Source organism: Prionailurus bengalensis, chromosome D3 (genome assembly GCF_016509475.1).
Source record: "Prionailurus bengalensis isolate Pbe53 chromosome D3, Fcat_Pben_1.1_paternal_pri, whole genome shotgun sequence".
NCBI classification, from domain to species: Eukaryota; Metazoa; Chordata; class Mammalia; order Carnivora; family Felidae; genus Prionailurus; species Prionailurus bengalensis.
In genome coordinates, this window is record NC_057356.1 from 9081120 (window position 1) to 9100004 (window position 18885).

At 47.2% G+C, this 18885-nt stretch overlaps 1 protein-coding gene across 5 annotated transcripts in view; it reads left to right on the forward strand.

Moving 5' to 3' along the window:
- CUX2 (cut like homeobox 2) overlaps positions 1-18885 on the forward strand; it is a 264392-nt gene that overhangs the window by 184156 nt on the left and 61351 nt on the right. For all 5 annotated transcript variants that reach the window (XM_043557590.1, XM_043557589.1, XM_043557586.1 and 2 more), the window contains one exon: positions 17915-17993. In XM_043557590.1, coding sequence (XP_043413525.1) covers positions 17915-17993 — 79 coding nt within the window. The remainder of the gene's footprint in view (positions 1-17914; positions 17994-18885) is intronic.

Sequence of the window (18885 nt, forward strand, 5' to 3'; positions counted from 1 at the left end):
TCCCAGCTCCACCACTAGCTGAGGGACTCTGGACAAGTCTCCTCACCTCTAGCTGAGGTTTTTCTGATTGTGTCGCCAGGTGTGGTCTAATTTGCTCCTCTGTGCCCTGTGTTTTGCCATGCACAAGCAGTTGGACTAGAGGCTTGGTCACATTCAGGTTCTGTGTTTTTTGATAAGTCTTTTCATAGGTGGTGCTAGGTGCTTCCATCACAAGGTACATAATGTATCTCCCAGTCAATCCCAGGGCGGGGTGGGATCAGCTGGAGGCAGGGACCAGTTTGATCAGTGACAAGCCTGGTATGGCTGCCTAGGGACACCTAAACCCCCTCCCCCAGTATGTCAGGAAACCTCAGCCAATGTCCTCTGATAGTTAACATTCATCATTAATAATGGAAGCGGAAACCAAGAGATTTCATAGCTGTGCAAGGTAATTAAATTATTTACATGAATCTAGTCTCACTTGATTATTTCCACGTTTCCCACCAAACATATGCCTTTCTCTCATTTGCTGCCATCCTAGGCTCTCAGCTGGGAGGATGAGGGTTGTGGGGGCTTCACAAGGGCTGCTTGCCTTTGAGAAAACAGCAAAGAATATGGGATTCCCCATCTGAGCCCCCTTCCCCTGATAAATGGAAGGACTTCTCCCAACAGGGCACAGGGGATACAGCAACTTTTTTCATTTCTAACCTAAGGTGAACTGTTTTTTATATTTTTTCCCCAATAAATCATGTTGTTTCCAAGTTTTGTCATATGGGATAGTGGGAGGCGAAGAGGGGAACAGAAAAATTGCTTCCATTAAATTGATGCTGTTAGTGCTCCTGGCAAAGAGAGAATGAGAGAAACAGGGGAGAGAGCATTTGAACTAAAAGGTTTGCTCTGGCATTTTGTGCCAGGTACTAGGAGATGGTGTTAGGAGAGAGGAAAAGAAGCTCGTCTCCCCGCCCCCAACACTGGGTGCCTTCTGTTTGTGTCCAGGTACCTGGTAAGGTTCCCAGTAGAGTAGGGGGACAGTCTGGGGGCAGGGTGCCATTTTATACCCCAAAGCAGAGATACAAACAGAGATACAGGGGCCTTACAGTTAAGCTGCATGAGCAATGCAGGCACAGCTGAGATGACAGGGTGGAGACTGAGGCAAGCCTGGGCTCTGTGTGCCACCTAAAGAGTGGCCTCCGCCCAGCTCTAGCAGACTGGAAAAGTCGGGTTTTGCAGCATATAATGGAGGCTGAGAGCACAAACTTGGAAGCCAAGCTACCTGTCTCCAGATCTGCTCTGCCCACTCTCCTCGCTGTGTGACCCTAGGGAAGTCTCTTGACTTCTCTGTGCCTCTGCTTCCTTATCTGAGGACTAGAAATGATAATTTCACCTACCACTGATGTGCTGGAGAGACTCATACAGTGCACTCCTTCATTGGTGATATTGGTAGCTTGAAATCTGCCACTATGGGAATATTTATGCCACGGAAATGAACAGGGCCTTTACCAGCATATCACTGCACCTACAGTACAGGGCTTTTATGAGGATTTTTAGACTTCGTGTGTGTAAAGCACTAAGAACAGTGGCCAGCACACTAAGTGCTCAGTAAGTATTCACTGTTTTCTTTATGGTCTTATTATGCAGGAATGTGAGTACACTGTGGCCATGTTTTCTGATTTTTCCAGACAAGCTAGAAATCTCGATTTTTATGTAAAGTCTCCTGATTTTTAAATGTTGGCTAAAAATGAACCTTTTTTTTAACCTGAACAAAACCACGTTCATAAGGGGATTTGAACCATGGGCCCCCTGTTTGCAGCCTTGGACTCGGAGGGAGGGGCAAGGAGTATTATCTGATTACACCAGGCAGTTTCTCACCTCCCACCTTGACACACACCAGCCTCTCCCTCTACTGCAGATCAACATCCTGCTCATCTTTTGTGAGCCAGTGTCTCCTCCTTGAAGCCCTCCTCTAGTGCCCCTGCAAGACAAACCACTCTCTCCTTGACTCTCTCCTCAAAATGCTGCTTGCTTTCTGCCCTTTTCCATAGTCTCTCTCTCTCTCTCTCTCTCTCTCTCTCTCTCTCTCTCTCTCTCACTGTAGGACTCGTGGGCTGGGACTGGGGCATATCCTCTCCACATTGTGCATGGCACACTGAAGATCATAATAATTAATAACAGTAGAATCAACATCTATTAAGCATTGTCTGTTTGCCAGCCTGCGAGCTAAGCAATTATAACGCATATCAGACACCTTTAATCCTTACGATAACCCTGAGATGTGGAAACAAAGGCTCAGAGAAGGCCAGTGGCTGCCCAGGGCCACAGAGAAGTGAGGGGAACTGGGAATGGAATCCACCTACTTCAGGAAGCCGAGCAGCAGCTGAGAACCGCAGCCCCTGGCTACACAAATGGGGCAGCAGACAGAGTGGTGCCCTGAGTGTCCAGCTGAGGTTCTCATGGGCCTGTCTCGAGCCACACTCCTCAGAGACATCCAGAAAGGACATTGCTATATTTAAAAGCCTAGGCAGGGTGGCGCTTCGTGACATTTGGGTGGCCGCCTCTCCATAAAGGGCATGTATGCTCTTTTAACTCTGCTCTTCTGAGCTGGCATTTTGGAGAACTTGCATAGTCTCCCCTCTCACGGCCACCTGGGACTCCTGCAGTCCTCTCTCTAGGGTCATGGATGCCAAGGCACATGGCTGATTGAGCTCAGGGGCCAAGTCAGGGTCATCAAGCCAGCTCAGAAGGCAACAGCTATCATTTGAGTCTGGCACACTGACCCCTGGACCACTCTTTGTTTCAGAGGCTGCTTGTTGTTTCTGAGGGGCAGGCTAGGGTGATTCTTGGCATCCCTGACCCTCTGCCCGCACTGGCAATTTGGCTTCGGCCCTCACGTTCCAGTGGCTCCCACCTCCCCACATTCCCCATGGAAAGCACCAATTTCTAACACTGTTGGAACCCTTCGCCCAGAAATCCCAAGAGCCATCTGTGACTCAACCACCCTAATTCCGTATTAACCGTGAACGAAGCATGTCTTTTAACTGCTGGTGTCTCCACACCCAAGCTGGTCTCTAGGTGGAGAAAGGAGGCAGAGAGAGGTCAAGGAAGGATGTTCATGTATCCACCCCATGCACATTCATTAAGTGCTAGCTAATTGGATCCCCCCACAGCTCTTCACATCATTGTACCCATTTTACATTTATGAAAGCTGAGTGACTTTCTCAAAGTCACACAGCCAGGACACAGGTTTCAGACCCCGGTCCCTGAGACTTGCCCATGTGCTCTCTGGCCCTTCCTTGAAGCCACAGGCCTCTATTAAACCTCTGCTGCATGTGCCCCCTTGCTCTCCTCTCCCCTCACTCACCCCTTTCTCTCCAGGGCCCACTTTGCTCCACCACTCCCACCAGAATACACAGAAAGCCCTGCTAGGTGTTTCTCGACCATGCCGACAAGTTTTTCACCACCAGGAAAGGAGAATCATCCAGATACTCTAAATGGCCCCTTTTCTCTGAGCCCAGGCGGACTTGAGTGGGAGGGCCTAACCATTCTGTATCTATTCCGTGGAGGGCTCATACAAAGATCTTGTTGCAGTTTGGAAAGGCAGTTTGCCAGCTCTGTGGAGCTGCCTGGAAGTGAGAAGGAGGACGAGTATGGGACACTCCGCTCATCACTCCCGATTTTCATCAGGACTGCAAAATCCCTATTTGAAGGGGCAGAGAGGAGGTAGGAAGCTGACAGAACTCAAGAAGAATGTGGCGAAGACAAGGCAAGGAGAAAAGGGATGTCTGTCTAGGACAGAGAGAAAACGCTGGTGTTTATGGAGGTCCAGATAGGCCCACACCTGTACTGCAGGAGCACGGGAGGCTGCGGTGAATTGCAGACCCCCAGCCTGTCTCGACAGGAGACAGCTAGTTGGCTCCAGGCGGTGGTTGGTTGTCAGTGGAAACGTGGGCCCAGGGTAGCCAGATACTCTGATTTTCCAAGAGAAGCCAGTAATTTGGATCTCTTCTGGTTTTTAAATGCTGGCTCAATATATATGCACATATTTTCATGCTCACAGTACTTTATGGAGGTGTAATTTACATACGGTAAAATGCACAAATCTTAAGTATGTAACTTGATGAATTTTGATGGCTCAAATATTTTTAAAACACTAGAGGGTCCAAGAAAATATGTCCTTGGGGTGCAACTGGCCCTAGACCCCATCGTTCATGACCCCTAGTTTAATGCACTGTGTGACACCCATGAGCGAGGTGGAATTCTTACACACAACTATATCCCATGGACAAGGGGAAAGACTTTGGGTGGGAATGCAGTGAAAACCCCATTACTCTCATAGCTAAGGGCACGGGCTCTGGAGCCCAGGGTATGAATCCTAGCTTTGCCACTTGCTGTGTGACTTCAGACAAATTACTTCACCTCTCTGATGTCTTGTTTTCACCACCAATACAATCAGGAGGATAATGACACCTCCCAGAGCTGTTGTATGGATTAAATAAGCAAATGTGTTAAACACTGAACAGTGCCTGGCACATAGTAACTGCTTGATACGTGTTCACTACTGTCCTTTTTTTTTTTTAATAGACTTTTTTAGAGCAGCTTTAGTTAGGTTTAGAGAGAATTTGAGCAGAAAGTATAGAGCTCTCATATACTGTCTTCCCTCCCCCAACCAGCCTGTTTCCCCTAACATCTTCCATTAATGCGGTACATTCGTTACAATTGCTAAACCAATATTGATAGACTGAAGTCTGTCCTTTACATTAGGAATCACTCTTTGTGTTGTACATTCTATAGGTTTTGACACATGCATAACGTGTATCCACCATCATGCATAATAGTTTCGCTGTTATTTTAAATCAAAAATCTTTGTTAGTCCGCAGGGCTACTTTAGAGAAAGACCGGCTGTGGCTTATGAATAACTTCTGGTGGGCTGGCAAGAACCCCATTTTTTACTCTCCCACTCAGAAAGTGCAGCACATTCAGGCGCCATAAGGGGACATTTTAGAGGTGAACCTGAGTCTGTTCCAATTTACCCATGATGGAAGCTACTCTCCCACCTCAGGTTGGGAGTCACACAAATTCCCTGCCACACAGGTGGCCCTGCGTCCAAAGATCCCATTCGCGCTCCAGCTGGGCCCTTCCTGTGTGACTTGGAGCCACTGTATCAGCCTCTCTCGGCCTCTGAAACAACGATCCTCCCTGCCCAGGGCCACCCCTGGGAGTGTGTGGAGGCTCAGACGCACCAATTTCTATGAAAGGTCTTTGTAAATTATGAAAAGCTCTAGATTAAATTTGGAAGTATTATGATTATAATCAATTAGGCAGTAAAACGGAGCTGTTGTGAAGCAAGCCTGGCCTTCAAAGGCTGAGCCACAAGTCAGTTGCATGCAGGGGCTCCGTGACAGTCGTCCATGGCTTGTCCCTCTGGGGTGAAGTAGCCAGAAAGTCAGACACACAGCTGGAGCCTGCCTTTGGCTAGAACAGCAAGGCCGAGCCAGGGCACCCACTCCTGGGTTGCTTCTGCTTTCATAGCCTGCCAGCCAAATGCCAATCAGCACGGAGCTACGTTTGTGGTATCTGCAGCTCCCAAAAGAGGAAATTGGACACAGATGCTTCCAGCGCCCATGAGAATGAATTTGAATCATCCAGCTTCATCCACTGGCCACACCCTGGGCAGGACAAGGAAACATAACTTCTGTCCTGCCCTCACATATATACGGCCTTGATAATAAGCTTTTTGGTGTGTTATATGAGCATACAGTTGATTTTTTTAATACTCCAAAGCAAAATTTATTTATAAGGCACTAAAGAAAGCCTCCTGTCCCTTTTATGCTGGGAGCCCTCCGAAGAGAAGTGGAATTGTGTATTCGCTGCTAAAAAAAGCCCTGGCTTATACAATTTTAACAATAGAAAAATGATCTTTGTGCTCCAGTGCATGGATGCTTAAAGGAAAACAGGCAGTCTGTTCAGGTGGCTGGTGAATTACAAATGAGTGGTTCGCCTTTGTTTTGAGTGACAAGCAATTTAAATGCAGTCTTACGTGGAGGCCTGGAAATTCTTTTCCCCACAAGAGAGAGAGAGCACAAGAGGAAAAGGAAAAAGAAAAAAAGCTTCCTTTTTGAACTGAGAGATTATATTAGTTGCCACTGAGCAGAGGTGAGAAGTTGGAACTTCATTTGATAATTATAAAATCAGTAGTTTGTGATTGGACGTAATTGATGATTATACTGTTGCTAATAGCCAGCCTGCCAGAATGCGCTTGTGGGACATTTCATTTTTGCGCTGCTTCCAAACCATGAAAACCAGCCCGGCGTGGGGCGCCGCTCACGAGATCTCAGGGAGCCTGACATAAATACGTTTGGGGGCCTGTATTATGTTGGATAAAAAGTGTTCATTAATGCCGACATTTGAAAACACTTTCCTCTGTGCCTTATTTTTAGCCTGGGAATAATTACAAATATTAGAATAAAATTGCACAGTGTTTTTCTCCCCTGCCTCGTCCCTCCCAGCAGGTCCACCCCTCAGTCAGAGCCTGGGTGGGTTCCTAGGCCTTGCACTTCCTTTGATTAAAATACCAGTGGGGTGGGGTATCAGTGTGTGGGGAGGAGGGTGTCTGTCTGTCTGTTTAGGTGAATTAGAGCCGTTGCACAACCAAGTAGGAAGAGAACTTAAGCCCAGCACCTTCGCTTTACAGATGGGGAACTTGAGACTCAGGGAGAGGGTGAGACTTGCTCAAAGATGACTAGAGACTCAAGATGCCAGCTGAAACCAGCACCTGGCTCTGCTCGCTCTCAGGTTCAGCTTCTCCTGTTGACTTCCCCAGGACAAGTGCCAGTACCACTCCTCTGGAGTGGATCCCGGGCCTCTGTCCCCTTCTACCTTGGGCTACTCGGTTACTTCATCAGAGAGCCTGCAAGGGACCTCTACAGAGCCTCTGAGATCACAGCTCAGTTTGGGCTACCTGGGGGGCACCATGCTCCATCATCATTCTTTTTTTTTTTTTAATGTTTATTTATTATTTTTGAGAGAGAGCAGGGGAGGAGGCGGGGTGGTACAGAGGCTCCAAAGCGAGCTCTGCGCTGACAGCAAAGAGCCCAATGCAGGACTCGAACTCACGAACTGTGAGATCAGGTCATGTCCTAAGCAGAAGTCAGATGCTTAAGCCACTGAGCCACCCAGGTGCCCCTCTCCATCATCCTTCTTGATTAGGGGTTTTATTTATGTTTGTGATTTGTAAGGATTAGCTCAGAGAGCCTTTTAAATTACCTCCTTATCTCATTCGTGGTTTTTTTTTATTTTTTTTTAATGTTTATTTATTTTTGAGAGAGACAGAGACAGAATGCAAGTGTGTTAGAGGCAGAGAGAGACGGAGACACAGAATGTGAAGCAGGCTCCAGGCTCTGAGCTGTCAGCACAGAGCCCGACGCAGGGCTCGAACTCACCAGCCGTGAGATCATGACCTGAGCTGATGTCGGACGCTCAACCGACTGAGCCACCCAGGCGTCCCTGTTTGTTCATTTAATTAGTGTTGGTTTAGTGCCCACCCCCGGCCTGGCCTGGCCTGGCCTGCAGAGGAAGGAAAAAAATCATAGCAGTGGCCATTTAAGATCATCCAGTTGTTCACGCCCCAGACTGTGGAGTCTTCCTGACTTCCCGTTACGTCTCACCACCGCCACATTGCCTCTGTATGCCTAAGGAGCAAATCTGGTGGTTCAAATTCAAATGCATGCAGACCCGAGCATTTCTCCCGCTTCCACTGCCACCACCCTGCTCTGAGCTGCCATCTTGCTCACCCAGACTATTACAGTAGCCACCTCTCTGCCCTCCTTGCTTCCACCCCAGCCAGCCTCAGTCCATTCTCCACACAATAGTCAGAGGGATCCTGTTAAAACATTTATCAGATCATGTCCCTTTCTCTGCTCAAAACCCTATCATGGTTTCTCATCCCCTGCAGAGGAAAAAAGTCCCAAGACATCACAGTGGCCTGCAAGGTTCTAACCCTGCCCTTTACCTCCCCGACCTCCTCTCCTTCTCTTCCCTTTCACTCACTTTCTCCCACTATACTGGCCTCTTCACTGTTACTCAAACAAGCCAAACACACTTGTGCCCCAGGGCCTTTGCACCTGCTTTTCTCACTGCCTGGAATACTATCCTTCCTCCAGATCACTGCACAACTTACTCCCAAGGCCTTCCTTGGCCCTGCTAGGCAGCACACACCCTGCCCCAGACTCCTATCCCTCTCCCTGCTTTAGTTGCCTCCCCTGCTCTTGATCATTTTCAGACATTCTATACTATGACTTATTTTATTGCCCACCTCTGCCTTGAGAGTGTCAGATCCTCAAGGGTACAGGTTCGATTCAGTCTTGCTTGGTGCTGAATGCCCAGTGCCTAGAACAGCCCGGTCTTTAAGAGGTGGTCTAAAAGGAAGGACTGCCACTTCCACCGGTTTCTCTCCAGCCTTAGGATCACCCCCAAGGATGACACATAAACACTGAGCTCATTTTTCAGCAGTCATTTACTGAGCACCTGCTGTGTGCAAGGTTGAGTGAAGGGGACACAGCAATGAACAGATAGACAGACTCTCCCATGGTGGGACTCACACCTAACAGTTGGCCAACCCCAGGTTGAGAAGGTAGCTTTTGGAGCTGGACAAGCGTAGGAATGACTCCTCAGAAAGGGATGACTCACCCCACCTGTGCATTCAATGGAAACCACCTGGGGCTAAAAGTATAACCTGCTGGAAGAGGACTGGTTTCTAAAATCTCAAACCTCTGCTGTTGAACAGCTGCTTTCCCCTTTGGCATCCGTCACATGGCCCCCATTAATGCAACCATTTGTCCATCCTCTTGGTAAAAGGGCCCAGCCTGCTGGTTTATTCCCACCTCCTGTCAAAGTAATATTTTAGTCCCCAAGAAGGCAAATTGCCTAAACCCTGGGCCTCCCTGGAGAGCTGCTATATCCTTGGCTGCTTTTTAAACTCTTTGTGCCTCAGTTTCTCATATTTCCTTCTATGGGAATAACCATAGAGCCCACCTATCTTAGTTCAAGCTAATAGAATACCACAGACTGGGTCTCTGAAACAAAAGACTTTTATTTTCCCGTGGTTCTGGAGGCAGGAAGTCCAAGATCCATGGTGATGGCGGGGTTAGTTTCTGCTTGGCCTATAGACAGCTGCCTTCTCGCTCTGTTCCTCAGTGCTCCTCCAGCCCTGGGGTCTCTTCCTCTTCTTGTAAGGACATTAGTTCTGGGGTGCCAGGCTGGCTCAGTTGGCAGAGCATGTGACTCTTGATCTCAAGGTCACAAGTCTGAGCCCCACACTGGGGAAACAAAATTACATTAAAAATTTTTTTTGAATCTTTAAAAAAAAAAAAGGACATTAGTCCTATAGGATTAGGGACTTGCCATTTTGACCTCATTTAACTTTAAATACCTCTTTAAAGTCCCTGTCACCAAATACAGTCACATTGGAGGTTAGGGCTTCAACATACGGATTCAGGGGAACACAGTTCAGTCTGTAACACCACCTCATGGGAGTTTGGCAAGGATCAAGTGAGTTAATGCATGTAAAGCACCCAATATGTATTTGAGGGACTTGGGGAGGAGGCAGGATGATTCTCCTTGGGCATGCACATAGTAGGTGCTCAGTAAATACCACCTGTTACTGTCATAGTTACTGAGCTCCTGCCTGTGTCCATCACTGTTGCAGGTTCAGGCACTGAGGGGAGAATCTAGAAGCTGTACTTTCTAGAGTGGGGGGCAGGGGGGGGGTGTCTCAGATCTCAAGCATGGAATTTGAATTAGTGACTTACACCTGAGGATTCAAAATAGTAACATGTGGCCAGATACATTAATTCTGTTCCATCCTGTCAGGATCTGGAAATATCTGGTGCTGGCTCCTAAGCTGCTAGATGAGGCCTCTCCAGAATCCCCATGACCCTCGCGGAGTGCCCCCACCTCAGAAGGCCAGAGAGTGTGTCAGCCTTCTGTCCCCCATCCAGGCAGGAGCTGAGAAAGCGCAGATCAACAATAGCCAACAAAAATAAGAGTCAAACTCTTATTTCTTATTTAAGCCCCAACATTAAATTGTAATTTTCATTTGCTCTGCCACATCAATGATTTATAGCAGAGAGAGCATTAGCGCTCAACCTGGGAAAGGAGCTCCCAACAGACACACTGTGTGAGGCGGGAGAATCAGCTTCTGCCGAAGAGCTGGATGCTCGGCTCCTCCTGGCTTCCCAGTCCCCTAACCACCTAGCTCCTCCAGCTCTTTCAGAGAGGCCAGCCGCCTCCACAAACCCCCCGCTAGGGTCAGTCCCAAGCAGGAGTTAGAAGTGTGGGCTTTGAAGTCCAGCTAAGCTGAATCTGAGGCCCAGCTCCCACATGGTGTGGCCTTCTCCCTTCCGTGCCTCAGCGTCTTCATCCATCAAATGGGAGGTGACACCACCTCCTCAGAGTTACGATTAAATGAGATAATACGTGTCCGACACTTAACACAGTGCGTAACACAGAGTTCATGCTTAGTAGTCACTGTTATTATTAGTGATAATAACTCTTATACCAGCCCAACAGGATACGTGTTATCCCATTTTACAGGTGGTAGAAGATCAGAATATTACTCTAAAGTAAAGGGATCTATCACACAGATTCTTATCTTAGAATCACGTATAAGCCTTCTGGGTAGTCTAGCCAAAGCCCTGTGTGCAAATCTCCCTGAGTGTCTTGACAGTCTCACAGATACATGGTCATATACTGGATGCCTCTCCTGATGGGGAGCTCAGTGTCTCATAATGTGGCCCATTTTGAGAACTTAGAGCTTTCTAAGACTGCGTCCCCTTGAAATGTCCACCCTCCTCTCACCCCTGGTCCACTCCTTCCTATGGAATATTTATGGCTCAGAATGAATGCATCTATTTCTCTCGACACAATAGCCACAAGGATCTTTAGCTGGTTATAGACTGTTCTTATGTGTGTCCCCCTGAGTCTGCTCCTCTCTCTTGACTAAATGCACCCCGCACCCCTCCCCACCTTCAGCCTCCACCTTGTCCCGAATCAGCAGTTTATCTCCGAATCACTTTTCAAGTCTGTTCTTTTGTCCCCCTCTCCAGCAGCCCCCTAGACCTGGGCACCAACACCTACCCCAGACCCTGCACCCTGCCCGGAGCAGCCACCACAGTGAGCAGATTACTCCCCCATTCACAGCTGCCGGGTTTCTTCCTGCCCTTCGTTCTCCACATGCCCCTGCCCCCCCTCATTCTCCATGCACCCCCCTCCACTGTTACTGCTCCCCTTGGGTTCTGTGCCCCCACCCCTTGCTCCCCCTTCATTCTGACCCCCTGGTTCCATGCTTCCCCCGATGTCTGTGCCTCCCTGACTCTCCATGACCCCCTTCTCTGTTCTTCCCTCAGTGACCATGAACACTGCAGCTCTCCGCACCCCTGGCTCTCCGGGCCTCCTTCCTCTCTGTGCCTCCACCCATTCTTCCTACCCCTCCTTGCTCCCTATGCACCCCCTCAGATTTGCACACAAGGCCTCCAGAGGGAGAACCAGGCCTCAGAGAGCATTAAAGGGCACCCCCCACCCCTCGCCATCCCGAGCTGATTCCTTTTTCCCCAGATCTCCTGCCTTCTGCGTCCTCCTCAGAGGTGCTGATCCTGAGATCTTTAGAGAACCCACCTCCTCCCAATTGCCCATAAGGCTTCAGTTTCTCCCAGAATCCTGCCATATCAAACACACCCATCCTATCTCCCAGAACCACTGCACACTACCCTCCCTGGAGCCCAGGACCCAGTGGTAAAAGAAAGCTGTTTTCTAAGTGTGTTCCACAGAACCTTAGTTTCCAGGTTTATTCTCTGAAGGAAAAAGTTCTGTGGCCTGAATGCTTTTGGGAAAACACTGGGCTAAGCTGAGTTAAAGGGGACTTTTTCCTACAGCTCTTGTCTGAGCGTCCATTCTGTACATATGCAGGCAGAAAGTGTGTGCAGACTTAGCCACAGGTCCTCCTTTTCATGGCCAGGGGACTGTGCAACATGCTTTGGGAAGCACTCGTTTCTAGTTTAAGCCTGAGCCCTGGAGTGAGAGGACTCTGGGCCGCCTCTGCCATCAACTGGTTCTCTCAGTTGGCCAAGTGATTTGGCCTCCCTGAACCTCAGTTTCTTCCTCTGAAGAATGAGGGCATAACAGTGCTCACATCTGAGCACCGGGGTGGCGGGGGGAGGGGGAGATTCCAAAGATAAGGCACTGAGCGCTGAATAAGGGTTCAGCTTCCGAAAGCTCTGACCATTCTTTGTAGAGAGCTTGGACAGAGAAGTTCTTGATAACCAGTGGATGTTGTCACCACTAGCTCGGATAGCTTATGGAAGCTCAGCCTCGAGAGGCCCCCGAATTTGCCACTTTTAACCACTTGACAGACGAGAGCTAAGTGGCTAGAACAGGCTTTTGCCTCTCCCTTGACTTAACTGGTTCCGCACCTGTTATTTTCATACTCGGGGGACCAAACACATTTTCACCCTCGTATTACAGCGGGTGGTGTAAATGCCACGTGCTCCATCAGATGCTGAGCTATTTCTGATGGTGACCTTCTTGGTGTCTGTAGCTGGCCGCCACCTCCTCCTCCTCCTCCTTCTCCAGATGGCCTTCAAAGATCTGCCTGTCACAAGCCAAATCTGTCATTCTGGACACTTTCTCCCGCCCTTCTGTGTGGTAGGGCCCCGCCATGAGGCAGAGACACATGGCCTTTTATTTGTGCCAAGCTCACCTGTCTGGGCACGTGGGTGAAATGCACTAGAGTTGCAGACTTTGGAAAACACATCCTGTGTGATTGGAAGAAGATTTAATGAACTGCTTTATCAGAAAGCTTTTTGCCAACTTCTATGGGACCCTTTGCCACGTGTTAGCTCATTCCTCCCCAGCAGCTTCTTGCCAAATGGAGATCATTCTTCCCACTTGATGGATCAACAAACTGAGACCAAGAGATGCTTAATGACATTAGGCCCAGCACCGGATCGGGCTCTAATGCCATTAGGAATTTTGACCTGGTATTCTGGAAACAAAGTCATTGATTGCTCTAAAACAAGACTGAACAGGCAGGGCATCCCCGTGGCTACTGTCCTCAAGTCATATTTACTGTGGGAAGTCCTAAACTTGAACTGATTAAAACTGAGGACTGTTCCAAGATGTTTTTAGGTCTCTGCTTTTGAAAATACTATCTAGCCATTAGATGAGTCTCTGAAGCAGGGATCAGCAAACATTTGTATGAAGCACCAGATAGTAAATATTTTTTATTTTATTTTATTTTATTTTATTTTATTTTATTTTAAGTAATCTGTACCCTCAACTTGGGGCTCAAACTCATGACCCTGAGATCTACTGACTCTACTGACTGTGCCAGCCAAGCACCCCAAATATTTTTTATTTTACAGCCAGAGTCTTAGTCACAACTAGGAGCTCAGCCATTATAGCATGAAAGCAACTGTAGACAATAAATAAAAGAATGGCTACAACTGTAATCCAATAAAACTTTATTTACACAAACAGGTGAAGGGCCAGAATCGGACTAAGGACCATAGTTTACCACCCCTTGATTTAGACCAACACTGTCCAGTAGAAATGTAATGCAAGCCCCATATGTAATCTAAATTTTTGAATAGCTACATTAAAAAGTAAAAAGAAACAGGTGAATTTAATTTTAATAATATATTTTACTTAACCCAGTATGTACAATGTCATCATTTTAACATAAAATGGGTATAAAAAATTAGATATTTTACAACCTTTGTTCATCCTACGACTTGGAAATCCCATATTTTACACTTAAGCCCATCTGAATTTGGAATAGTCACATTTCAAAGTGCTCGGTCACCACATGTGCTAGTGGCTACTATATTGGACAGTGTAGCTCTAATGGGCAGACCAATAGTATAAGGAGACAGTCACACAGATAAATAACACTCCCTTACAAACTGATAAGCACCATGAGCAGAAAGCAGAGGTTACTATAGGCAAGGACAGGGAAACATGAAAGGAATCTTCTGGCACTTGCCTCACCCCTGCCAGAGTTCCTTTTTAGAAGTCAGTGGAACATTCTTATGCTTTTCCCCAAACCCCATACACCACACATGCTCAGCATGGATGACTGTAAAATGAAGCATTCAGACTTTGCGGTCTGATCTCTGATAATTTTCCATCTAGGGATCAGGAGATGAATTGCTTCCATTTCTCATGGCTTTTCCTGGGCTGCAGATCAGCAGCACAGCAGTCCGTGTCTTGGTACAGCCATAGATGATGTCATAAGATTGCACATGGGGTCTGAGTGACTATCCCCACTGGCTGAGGGTTTTTCTATCCAGGAGAAAGGGGCCAGCATCTGGATTCAGAGTAGGAATTTGAACCCCCAGACCTGGCATGAATCCTGCTCTGCCATTTACCTACTGGGTGATCTTTGGCAAGTTATTCAGTGTCTCTGATCCTCAGTTTCCTCATCTGCATAGTGGGGATAATGACCTTCAATGATTGGTGTGTCCGTGGGGAGAGGTGATCGGGATAGTAAGAGCATCTGGGACATGGTAAACGCTGAATGTTATAATTTTATTATTATTTTATTAGCCCATCAAGGATGCCCCCCCCAAACTCTGAATTAATTGTTCCCTCATCACATTAGAGACTCCAGCGTTTGCATCACCTCCTCTCTTATTATGGTTCCCCTTGGGTGTAGCTCTGTCTCCCACTTAGCTCTGAGTTCCCAGAACAGAAACTGTGTCTTGTCCATCTCAGCAAAAACTAAAATCTACCTGCACTTGGTAGATTTTCTACCTTTCCTAGATTCTGGAACATTCTTTATGTTTACCATTGCCTTTTCTTTTCCAGGAGACAGTTCCTAATGTTCCACCCACCAAACTGGGTCACCCCTCTCAAAGTGGGGTCACCCTCCCCACTTACACACTCTCAAAGCCCCCTTGTACATTTCCTTCGAAGCATTTAGCACTTGTAGTTAATGAGTTATCTGGAGAATCTGCTTTGATGTCAATCTCCCCACTGGACTGTGAGTCCCATGAGGGTCTCACATCATCTTATTCATCACTGAGTTCTCAGCCCACGGTGCTTGGCACATAGCAGGTGCTCAGGAAATGTTTGCTGAATGAATGAAAGACTGTCATTCACTCTGGAATTTAAAAGACCAGAGACTAGGGGCACCTGAGTGGTTCAGTTGGTTGAGCATCTTGACTTCAGCTCAGGTCATGATGTCACAGTTTGTGAGTTCACAGCTCACGTCAGGCTCCATGCTGACAGTTCAGAGCCTGGAGCCTGCTTCAGATTCTCTCTCTCTCTCTCTCTCTCTCTCTCTCTCTCTCTCTCTCTGTCTCTCTCTCAAATTAAAATAAAACATTAAAAATTAAAAATACTGGAGGCTGTTCTCAGAATAACAGCAAGAGACTTAAGGAACTTTTGATACTGACCTTTTTGAAATCATTTGCTCAGGGTGCCTGGGTGGCTCGGTCCGTTGGGCATCTGACTTTGGTTCAGGTCATGATCTCACGGTTTGTGAGCTCGAGCTGCACATCAGGCTTGCTCCTGTGAGTGTAGAGCCCACTCTGGATCTTCTGTCCCCTTCTCTGTGCCCCTCCCCTGCTTGCACTCTCCCTCTCAAAAATAAATAAACATTAAAAAAAATAACACTTATAAAAAAATAATAAAACAAAATCATTTACTCAACATGAACCATACATTTCCCTCTACCTCTTAAATAATGAATTATCTGTGGACCTTGTAAAACCTTCAAGCTATGCTGTCCAATAGAAATATAATGTGATCCATGGATGTACTTTTACATGTTATAGTACCTTCATTGAAAAACAAGTACAAGGAAACAGGTGAAATGAATTTTAATAAAAAATTTTATTTGACCCAGAATATCCAAAATGTCATCACTTCAACATGTAATCAATATAAAAAATGCCGGTGAGCTGTTGTACATTTTTTTTTTATTATTTCTACTAAGTCTTTGAAACCCTGTGTGTATTTGGCACTCACACCACATCTCAATTTGGACTTGGCCACATTTCGAGTACTCAGTAGCCACATGTGATTTCTGGCTGCCATATTGGAAGCTTTAGGGGAACCTCTGTGGTTTTTGAATTCTTCCCAGTGTGCTGTGTGTGGAGGCAGGGCCTTCTCAGGTGGTCTTTGTATCACACCAGATAAGTGCACCTGAGGCTGATCACCCGGCGCTGGACAGAACCTGTCCCCATTAACAGGCAAGAAGGAAGGGGTCGGTCATACCAAGAGGTGACATATATGCAACTTAATGCATCCCATGAGTTTTACAAAGGGCGTTACATGTGTTAAGTCATTTGATCCTCCAGCAAGGGAGGCTGTGATGTTATTATCCTCATTTTACAGAGGAGGAAGTAGAGACGTAGGGATTGAAATGACCTATCTGCTCCAGGACACAAAGACAGTAAGTAGTGGGGCTGGAATTTGAACCCAGGTGACCTGATCCCAAGGCCTGTGCCTTAGTTGGCCACTTCTTTGAATGAACTGTCTCAGAATCGGCCCCTCTCATTTCCAGGATGGCATCACAGGCAGGACCTTGAGTTGGTGCAACCCGCTTAGATTTGTTCATTCAGCAAATTCTGTTGAGTACCTTCTGTGCACCAGACAATGTACTCACAGAGCTCACATCGAGGGAAGGAATTTGATCACAGACACTCCTCCAAATGACATCACTGGGATTCAGAAGAAAAGCGCAACTTTGCAAGAGGGTGATGTACAAGTGGATATTCCCCATAGATTCATCATTGAAGAAGTTGGCCCCAGAGGGAGAGGTATATCAGTATCAGAGAATAAGGATGTTCCAGTCCAAAGGGGGATACCCAGCCCTGAATATTCCCAAGGATGTAGGGATGGCGGCCTGTGGATAAGGAGCTCGCTCTAGCCATGTGCTGGGATGGCCCAGGACTATGCCAAGGGGACTGGCTACCAAGAGCCAGCATCAAGGCCACTGTGAGGCCAGAGCTCAGAATTCGTAGCCAGGAGCAGAGAGGGATGAGATGTCACTATGTCCCAGAAATGTCTTGCTGAAATTCATCTTATGGAACCTCACCGGCAGAGTGAAGAAAGTCTGTGAGCAAGAGAACAAATGCATGAATAAACTCTTCACCACTGGGTCATTCAGCCATTTGTGTTTTCATCAGTCAGGAAGCATGCGTTGAGCTATTTGCCATCTTATGAGAGCTTTAACAATTTCTCTTTAATTCTCAGTAGCTAGGAATGTTCCCCAGATGTGTCACACTTTCCCCCAGAACATGTGTCATATTTGAATCTCCAGCATTACCCTTTAATAACAGCGATAATAATAATAGCTGTTAGCAAAATACTCTGTTGCAGGCCCTGTGCTAAACACTTAACATGCAGGTTCATTCAGTCCCCATAAGAGGCCTGGGAGGCCTATTTATAGGAGGTTCTAGTTTTCACCCATTTTCCAGCTGAGGAGACTGAGGATCAGAGAGGGCCAGTGATGTGCCCAAGGTCATACAGCTAGGATCCAGTACGGCCAGGATTTGAATGTGGACTTTCTTTTTTTTTATTTTTTAAGTGTCTTTATTTATTTTGAGAGAGAGAGAGAGAGAGAGAGCACAAGCTGGGGAGGGGCAGAGAGAAGGAGAGACACAATCCCAAGCAGGCTCCACCCTGTTAGGGCAGATCCCAGTGCGGGGCTCGAACTCACATACTGTGAGATCATGACCTGAGGTGAGATCAAGAGTCAGATGCTTAACCAACTGCGCTACCCAGGCACCCTTGAACCTGGACTTTCTAATCTCTACACTTTTGACTTTCATTTCCCCTCCTCCTCCCCATCCCATGTTTGCAGATACAGAAAATGATCCTATTTTCTTCTAGACTCAGATGCCATGATTACACATGACTCTTTCTCTTGTTTCCAAAGGTGGTGGCCCTTAGTAAGAGAAGTCAGGAGGCCGAGGCAGCTTTCCTGAGCGTTTACAAGCAATTAATTGAAGCACCAGGTAAGAAACACTTGGCTTCCATTAACTGAATAATTCATGACAAGGAACAGCCAGCCGTTAGGTCATTACACAGGGACCTCCCGTCAGTGGGATCTAAGAACAGGCCAAGATGCCTGGGTTAGGCTAGGCCCTGCACAGGTGAGGCTTGTAGGGGTGAGACGGCCCACAGTGTGGCGTGACATGTCCCCACACACTCCTCCACCTTCCCCCACCACCTTCCAGTGTTAGCCAGGGAGCTAGATCTCCCACCTGGACCTTCTTGGGGAGCCACATGTCTTGACTGCCAGAACCCCCATCCCATTGCCACGAAGGACAGAGGGTGCCAGAGGAAAGACCTCAAAATGTTTCCCCAACCTCAAAAACTTTCTGTTCAGCGACAGCCAAACCCAAAAGAACCCGTACTTGTGTGACTCTATTACATAAAATATGAAGAGGGGAAACAACCCAAGTGTGCCTCAGCGGGTGACTAGCTAAACTGGTTCATCCATACAGTGGAATACGAGTTAGCCATAAAAAGGAACAAAGCCCTGACACCTGCTATACCGTGGATGACCCTCAAAAACATGACGTTCGGTGAAAGAAGCCAGACACAAGGTCACATAATGTAAGATTCCACACATACGGGATGTCATAATTGGGCAAATCTGTTAGAGACAGATCTCAGATTGGTGGTTACCAGGGGCTGGGGCGGAGGCGGGGGTGACTGTGGGTATGGGGCCTCCTTTTGGGGGGATAAAAATGTTCTAGAACTAGATAGAGGTGGTGGTTGCACAGCATCGTGAATGTCCAGTGGCCACTGAGTTGTTCACTTTAAAATGGTAAATTGTATGTTCTAGAAAGTTCACCTCAACTAAAAAAATTAACCTGTACTGTTAGAAGTCAAGAGAGTGAT